General features: G+C 42.6%; 1 protein-coding gene across 1 annotated transcript; it reads left to right on the top strand.

Annotated features, from left to right (window-relative positions):
* Positions 1-6,032: 6,032 nt before the first annotated feature.
* On the top strand, positions 6,033-7,015 carry LOC109943791 (uncharacterized). The gene has a single exon (XM_020547287.3). It carries the CDS (start codon positions 6,144-6,146, stop codon positions 6,945-6,947), a length of 804 nt encoding a protein of 267 aa, XP_020402876.1. The 5' UTR covers positions 6,033-6,143; the 3' UTR covers positions 6,948-7,015.
* Positions 7,016-8,886: the final 1,871 nt, after the last annotated feature.

Below are 8,886 nucleotides of genomic sequence, written 5' to 3'. Positions count from 1 at the left end.
CCGGACAGTCCGGTGCACCACCGGACATCTACTATGCTGTGTCCGGTGCACGCCACGTTAGCCTTCCGTTGGCGCCTGTAGCAGTCGACCGTTGGATCCGACCGTTGCCGTCTACCCGTGGCACAGCGGACAGTCCGGTGCACACCGGACAGTCCGGTGCTACAGCCAGAGAGCGCCTGTCTGTGGCCTCTCTGCGCAGACTGTCCGGTGCCTCACCTGACAGTCCGGTGCAAACCAGACATCAATGTCCGGTGCGCCACCAGGCGCTGGCTGACAGCCCGTTTCTTGAATTCCTTTGCTGATTTCTTCGGGCTTCTTTTGTTCTTGAGTATTGGACTCCTATGCATCTTTTTATGTCTTCTTTTGAGGTGTTGCATCCTCATTGCCTTGGTCCAATTCTCTTCACATCCTGTGAACTATAATTATAAACACTAGCAAACATATTAGTCCACAGGTTGTGTTAATCATCAAACACCAAAACTCAATTAGCCAAATGGCCCGGGGTCCATTTTCCTTACAACCTCTAATCGACGTAGAGCCAAAGAGAAGCGAAGAATTTGGGGATTGGGAGGCTAAACTAGAACTAAACTAGAACTACTCCTAATGCCTAAGGTAAAAAACGAGAGATAAACTGATTATTGATTCGATTGTTGATGTTTAATCGGTCGTATTCCTCTATATTTATAGAGGAGGGGGACTAGACCCGTTACAAAATAATCTCCCGAGTTAATTCCGCGAATCTAGCCAACAACTGTAGCAAGAAACTCAAAACCCTAACTGACTCGGCGCGCACGGACCGTCCGCACCACCAGTGCGGACCGTCCGGACCGCGGACCGTTCGGCCTCGGGGCCGGACCGTCTGCAAGGACATTTTGCCATCCAACCAGAGGCAATCACAACCAAGGGCACCAACATAGTTTCCAGTCAACTGGAACACACCAAAGCTCTTTCAGACCACCAGCCCCAAGAGGCAGAGGGAGACGAAACTTCGGAGGAAGATTCAACTCACAACTAAGAAGGTTGTTCTACTTGTTATATGGAGAGGATAAGGGGCACACACCACATTCAGCAAATACAGAAGTTAGATCATATCCAAGAGGCCATATTTAGAAAAATGACGAACAACGTGAAGTTTGAGAAGTCCTTCGAAGGCTTTGTCCACCAAGGTACAAAATTAACCTCGGTCATGCAGAAATTGAATTGTGCTTAATGTGACTGCAATATTAGGAGCGAGGAGGGTACCAAATTTGATAAAACATTAGGAGGAAACTGAATTCATGCTGACAAATCTTAATAATAAGGTAAAACACAAGTATATACAAAACAAGTATGTATATCGTATATACAAACAGAACAAACAGAGAGATGCTCCTAGTGATATCTCTACTATCTATTAAGTCAATAGTGTAGACCGCACAACCATGCCCCCGCTCCCCTCCCTCGCGCGCGTTCCGAACCCCCGTCCTCTGCGCGCCGCCGCCCTCTCCTCGCTCCTCCCCCTCGACGAGAGCCATCACAGAAACAGTGGAGACAGATCGCATAGCTGCAGCCCCTACCCCGCCGCTGCAACACCCTATGGATCCGACCACCACGCCTTGCTCCACCCCACACGCTCGTCATCCCTAACATGGGAGATCCGCAGCGCGGGGAGATGCTCTTGAACAGAGGTAGATCCGCGGAGCGGGGACATGGGGACCACCATGCCTTGCTCCACCACCACGCCGCGCGCACTAGAATGACCTTGACCCGCACACGCAAGCCGTCGTGAGCCCAAGCCTCTGGCGCTGCGTCGCTCATGGACCGCGTGGATTCTTCTGCGTTCGCCTCGATGGGGCCTATCGAGGGCTACGACAACGAGAAAGATCCGTGCCGGGGCCGACCGCTCCGCCTCTGTGCTAGCCATCTCTGCCCCGCCAGCTCGACCTTGACACTGGATCTCTCCGTGCCCTCCTCCGTGTCAGGGCATGTCGCGCGCATCGCCTCGGTGGTCGGCCGTACTGCTCTCTCAACCTCGTCACGGCACCAGCAGAGGACAGCTACTCTAGCATGGAGGTGCACATGCGCCTGCTCGCCACTGCTGCTCGAGCGAGCTCCATCTTCCTCTATCAACCCCGTTGTCATTTCGCCCCACCACACCACACAAGACGCTGCTGAAGATGAGACCCAGTTGGCGGCGCTGAAGCGGTTGTCGCGGTCTCATCCTCGTCTTGAACGTGATGACGATTTGGCATTCATAGCGTTTCAGAAACGATTTGACGAATTTCCTGAACCTACAGAAAAAGGAGAGCACCAAAGGAAAGAAAGAGGATCATTACTCGTCTAAGAAAAGCAAGGACAAAAAGGTTTCCAATTATTTTTTTCTAATGGTACTCCATTTAAATAAATGCTACAATGCATCCTAGAATATCAATTGTTACAGTAATTTGCACACATAAAAGATATCTGGTTGGATAGTGTCACGATTTATGTGTTATTCTATTAAAATAGTCCTTAAATAAGAGATTTGCACTGACAGCTACCCATTGACGTAGGAGAAGGTTTCAAATTCTTCATCGAAACCACCTGTCCATATGACTGGTAGTGGTAGGCCTAATGCTCCTCGATACCGTCTTCCAGTTCTTCCAATGGACGATGATGAAATCTCATCCAAAGGTAAATCATATTAATATTTACTCCATTATTAGTACAACAGTGTAATGATTGGTGTTTGCATGATTTAACATTATGTTTTGTTTTGGATATTTCTATTTCTATCACTTTAAAGTGACATAGTGACTGCTACCTGCCTACTATTATATGTTTGTTTATAGCAATGGCATCAAAACTAGAAACAACTGACATGGTCTTTAAAAATATAGCTGATTTGTCATAGCAATGTTACTGCCACAAAAGGGATAGTGTGTTGGTAGATGCAATCCCCTTTCATGCCTAATTTGTGGTAGAGATTGACAATTCACTGCATGAATCATCATTTGCTATTGTGGTCTTGTTCATACAAGTTTCTCTTGCATCGGACAAAAATCAAGGATAATTCTATATCCTTGATAATAGGTGCTAAGAATATAGACAGGTCTAGGACAAGCATATTGTACTCCTTTTTGACATATGGACAGTGCACACTACATGACAATCACTATTTACAGTTGCACGTTTTCTCTGTTTTTACATGTTTCTTTATCTATCAATACATTATGGGAATCTATAGATAATTGTTGGACATATTTGAATTGTTTTTTCTACTCTATGCATTTTAAAATTTGATGGAAGTTCTTGAGCTGCTTGAATCACGAGCAATGGATTAGATACTGACTTATTAGTTATTCACCCTTTTTCGTCGATGCAGCCATTGGAAGTCCAACAGGCAAAATCCGTGAAACTAATTCCTAGATTTTGAGTTAAATTTCGACAAATCTTAGCAACATGCAAGTATCCTTTTATTTTCTAGGTGGATTGTGGGTGTGAATTGCCTGCATTTTTTGTTGATTTTCTAATCAACAAGCTCTATGTTATGTCGTGTTAGTTTATTTATTCGTGCTCAGGATCTTGAAAGAGTATGTTTTGAATTGATATTGCCTTTATTTCAAAGTGTTTTGAAGTGATATATTCATCTAAAACATTCAGTCCCATTTGTTATTAAATGCATACATTTTTCATAACATATAAGAGATACTTTTTCTTCGTCGTGGCAATGCATCATATATGACTGTCACAATTCAGCAAGATACTCCTTTCGACAGTGTTAAAGATACTGTCAAGCTGACATCAATTTTATGTTTCCATTCTTGCTACCCATAATATGGTCTATGACTCTTGACAAGAGTAGGATGTTCTATGTAGAATTCAATCTGCTAGCCCTTTTTAGTAGTATTAGTTTTTGCTCCCATGAATACGTAGGAGAACTACCTACTGCTACTTACTATTCGAAAGAAGTTCCTTTAGGTTTTTACCAGTGTCAGGAATTCTAAAATCTTATAGGAACTTCACTGTCCTTGAAAGGCCCAGTAACACAAATGCATATCCTTTTCAAATACATCACTAGGACTTCTTTGGCCTACACAAAATATTTTGTTATGTCCAAATTCAACAGTTGTGATATGTGAGTTCTGATCCCATGCAAAATTACAGGATAAACGATGCTTGAGAGACCATGAAGCAGATGCCCACGCTACCTGTGAAGATAAACGAGGACCTCATCAACTCGTTGCTCCCCAGACCAAATGTACCTATGCAATAGTGATAGCAAAATGACCTCTGTAGTACTGAGAATCTCAATAGTAGATTAAAATCTTTTGTCAATTTCTAAAGCTATACTAAAACAAGGTTAACAAGGTTGCACTACACACCACTAGCTTATGTCCATAGATTGTTGTCATTCAGTGATTGTCCATAGATTGTTGTCACCTCCAACATACCATTGGAGATGGGGTTTCACTGCTTTGCAAAATAGATAATTAGAATGAAAGTCCTCTATGAATTTGCCTATTTTTACTGATACATATTAGCATCATGATTTTTTTCCTGGCATGTTGATTGTTAAGTTCATTCTTTATGGAGCTTATTTCATTATCAACAGCCTTTTGGTTGCCTTATATAGCTACACTTACACTAAATAATTTGTTGTTTTTATTTTGTTGGCTTGTCTTGGTTAATATCTATAGCTTAATTGGTGGTGCTGGAGTGGTTGTACCCGCTCCTTCAGTTATTGGGCCTCTAGGAGCTGCTTCTCTTTTATCACCAACAATTGTTGTTGTTGGATCAGTTCCCGGGCCACATGTGCTTTTTGTTACCACTTAGAATGTGACCATATCTACACCTACATAATTCTTGTTGCTTAAAAACATGTTTGACCTAGCTCCCAGCATTGGAGGTATTCATATTCTGCACGTGTTTTAGGCATGTTGTGGGTGTGATGATTTTTTGTTTGGTTGATTTACAGCTTGTGTGTAATTGTTTACAATTTGCATTCAAAATATAGAATAAGTAATATTTTTTGTGTAATCAACTCGTGTAATTCTTCTCTTGGGTGCAATTTATCAGGTTGTTGTGTAGTGTGATGTAATGGCTTTCCTTTGAGCTTCTTAGATGGAGGAACCAACATTGAGTCCATGGTTGTATGCTTTAAATTTGATTTTCGATTGATATACTGTGATTTCTGCCGCTATTTTCGGCGGTTGAGGCTGGCCACCGAAAATAGCCCTGGTCGCCGAAAATGCTTACTATTGCTGCCGTGTTAGGCACTAGGTTTGTTCTCCATTTTCAGAATGAAACTCATGTATTTCCCAGCCCTCCAGAGTCCATATGTATGTTCTAATCTTCATCTCGTCACGTGCCTTGTCATTTGTCAATAAAGACCACAATAATATGATCTGACAAAATGTGCTTACCATACTTAGGATTGATGGCCACAATACGAGAACCGATCTAAAATTGACCGAACAAATATCCCATTTAAATAAGGTCTATCGATGATGAGATATTTTGTGACATATTCAAAGAATAGACTTTGTTTTTATGATATTCATATTATAGTATAATTTGATTTGTATCACTTTAGTCATGAAGTGGTTATTGCTAAAAAATTCATGAGATATTGAGGTCGATGATAATATTGTTCGTTTTTATGTCATTGTTGTGCACTAATTTGTTATCAAATAATTTATGTGTCATTGTAACGTACGTGCATTGTACTATTTAAATAGATGATGATGAATTTAGATATATATATATATATATATATATATAAAACACATACATTAAGTATTATATGAATTTACTAATTTTCTAAAATGACTACTATTTTGAAACATGTGGATTACTAAATTTTTATTTTCGTGACAACGCACGGGCCTAGTATAATTATATATAGCATGGACGATCGAGATCCTTCGCCAACGGTGATGCTCCTAGTGATTATCCATTCCCGATGATTATCCATTGAATAATGTCAGGTAGTTGCTAGTTTGTTAGCTATAGATAGATCCTGTACATGTCGATCGCCTGGCCTTTAGCGCTATATAAACATGAGACCTGCGGCGTGGTATTACGCTTCAACCAATACAGTTTCACAGTCCTGCCCCATACCCTCGTCGATCGTTAGCGAGAGCGCATCGGTTCCCTGCAGCCAATCCAAACGCGCAGTGGTGATGTCGCTCCGCCGGTGGAAGTCTTTCTTCCCGGCGTTCGCCGCCATCGACACCGCCATAGAGACCGCCACCGGGGCCCGCTCCCGGGATAAGTTTCGGCAACTGAGGAGCGAGCTGGTGGAGATGCTCTGCGATGCCGCGGACGACGACGTCGATCGAGTCAAGGGGCTCTGCCGGCTGCTCGACTCGGCCATGGCTGAGGCGCTTTTGACGCTGCATGTGGTCCCGGTGACGACGACCATGCTGACCACCACCGGCGTGGACAAGGCCGTCGAAGGCCTGCTGAGCCACGAGGACGGGAAGGTGCGCGCCCTCGCGCGCGACATCTTGATCAAGTGGGCGCAAGGCGGCGTGTTGGACACCACGGTGTTGGCCGCTCCTCCGTCCACTCCCCGGATGCGTCCGCAGGCGCAGAGGCCTGAGACAGCCATTCTACTAGCTGATACCCCCAAGATCTCGGACGAGAAGATGCCTCCTGTCGTTTCCAATGCCGGCGGCGATCGCGTCAGGAGCGGGCAGACAGGAGATGCGAAACGCAAGCACCCAGGCTACTACCGAGAAGCTGATGCTGATGACGAGAAGCGGCAGCGCAAGGTCCCTGAGAAGGTCGAGGACAGGCCAAGGAAGATGGAGCCGGACATCAAGAGTAGGAGCATCTGGAGATCCAGGGACACCAAGAGCAGGAGCCCGGCGAGAAGCTGGAGATCCAGGGACACGAAGAGCACGAGCCGGGCGAGCAGCTGGAGATACAGAGACGAGAGGCGCTTCTCGACGTCGACGCGTCATAGTCATAGGAGGGTCTAAGCACTTCAATCGCGCATGTAAACAAGTTGTACTGCTATCGCCTCTTATTATTTTAATATATCACGCCGGGCAATCGAAAAAAAATACAGAAAGTTTCCCAACTTTTGATCTTGTCTGTTTCGACTTTTTTTTTTCTCCACGGTGCTCTGAATGTGTAAAATACGACAAACCCTTGTTCTTGGTAGAGCTAGCATGCATGCTGTTGGACCAGTTAATTCCGATCAAAACCCTATGCACGGTTGAAATTAGCAAGCGCCATCTTCATCAATAAATAAGAAAAGATCAAAACCAGATTTGGGTCTAACCTATTTTACCTGTGTTAACTAACCTGTTAACTAATTCAAGTTAGGTTAAATCGTATTAGATTAGAAGGGATCTAGATAACTAGATTAGATTAGTATGACTAGATTATGCCAGATAAGATCTAATTAGTTTGGATTAGATCATAATTGTTACACTAATATGGGATAAATATGTTTTTTAGGACAAGGTAAATCTATTAGGATAAAGATACAATCTTTTAAGATGAGATGGATCTATTAAGCTAGATATAATTTAATAGAGATAATCTAAGTTTTCTAGTTATCTTATAAACATATTTTTATGCTTAAAAACATGTAGATGCAATTGTGGAAATTACTCCATAATTCATCACACTCAATCAAAGAACCAAATCAAATAGTTATCATAAGAACAGACATTCAAGCACATAGATACCTATAAAAATTGTTTTTATGCCTATGATTAGGACTCTTATTCCTAAGGGTCACTTTAGGTACAAGATTCCAAAGTATGAAATCCACTTGGTCTTTAGAAGTGAAAAGGTAAGAATGATCAGAGTAAAGCAGCAATAGATGAGAGTTTAGAAAGAATCAGACAATACGACTTCTGTACAAAATAGCTAAATATTTGTGTGCTAGGATCAAGTCTCACACATATGATGACTCATGGTACAGAAATCAATATTACATTTAGTATATAATACATGTTTTGTACAAAATAACTAAATGTTACATCATATGACGACGACGATCCTCCTCAACCATAGTTGACTGGGAGATGACGGCCTAGACATCTCACGAACTCATCGCGGCATCCTTCATACTCCTCATCTTGGCGGTACCTGTCCTTGACCTGGAGGGTGAGTACAGCGAGGGTGAGCTCATATACATTCATCGCTCAACAAGTTGTGGGGAATAATGTGCATGAGCTCACTTACAGTGAAGGCCCATGTGAAGTGTAAGGCTTACAAAAGAAGAATGGTTAAGGCTGAGCATTGCTTTTAACAAGTTGGTCAAAATTTTATTAGTAGTTAATAAGTATAAATAGATACCATGCCAATTAAATAAGATATCATAATTAATAATATCACATGGTGCAATGCAAATGACAGATTAAGTTTAATTCTAAAAGTTAATCATGCGAGAGTCCTCAGTCACTCTTGACCGTGAGCACGGCTGATATACCAGTTTTACACTCTGTAGAGGTTGCACATCTTTATCCACAAGACATGTTTCCTGTTTAGCGAGGGCTTGCAAGACCCTTAAACACTCCCTAGGTGAATGGTTATGGATCCACCATGAGGCCTTTACAAAGTTCCACTAGATAAGAGAACCTGCTACGGATTCAAGGCCGAAGGCGATATAGGAATCCCTCGTCCGAAAAGATTTACAGACAGTCCGACCCGAGGACTTCCCTATACATGCACTCCTCCACCCCGCTTGCCCCTTTCGGAAAAGGATCAAGTCACAGTAGCTTTCCTAATTAATCAGCCAAAGCCGTCTCATTCCACCCTTGTGGTAGCATTATTATCTCAAGTTAAGCTCCATGTTCTAATTAACACAATAATCTTATCATAAACAATAATTAAACCACAACAAAAATTGAGCATGATCATAATGTATATTTAACATTAATCCCAAAACTTGGTAGAGCAATA

This window comes from Zea mays, chromosome 1 (assembly GCF_902167145.1).
Source record: "Zea mays cultivar B73 chromosome 1, Zm-B73-REFERENCE-NAM-5.0, whole genome shotgun sequence".
Taxonomy (NCBI): domain Eukaryota; kingdom Viridiplantae; phylum Streptophyta; class Magnoliopsida; order Poales; family Poaceae; genus Zea; species Zea mays.
This window is presented reverse-complemented; position numbering and strand designations above follow the sequence as displayed.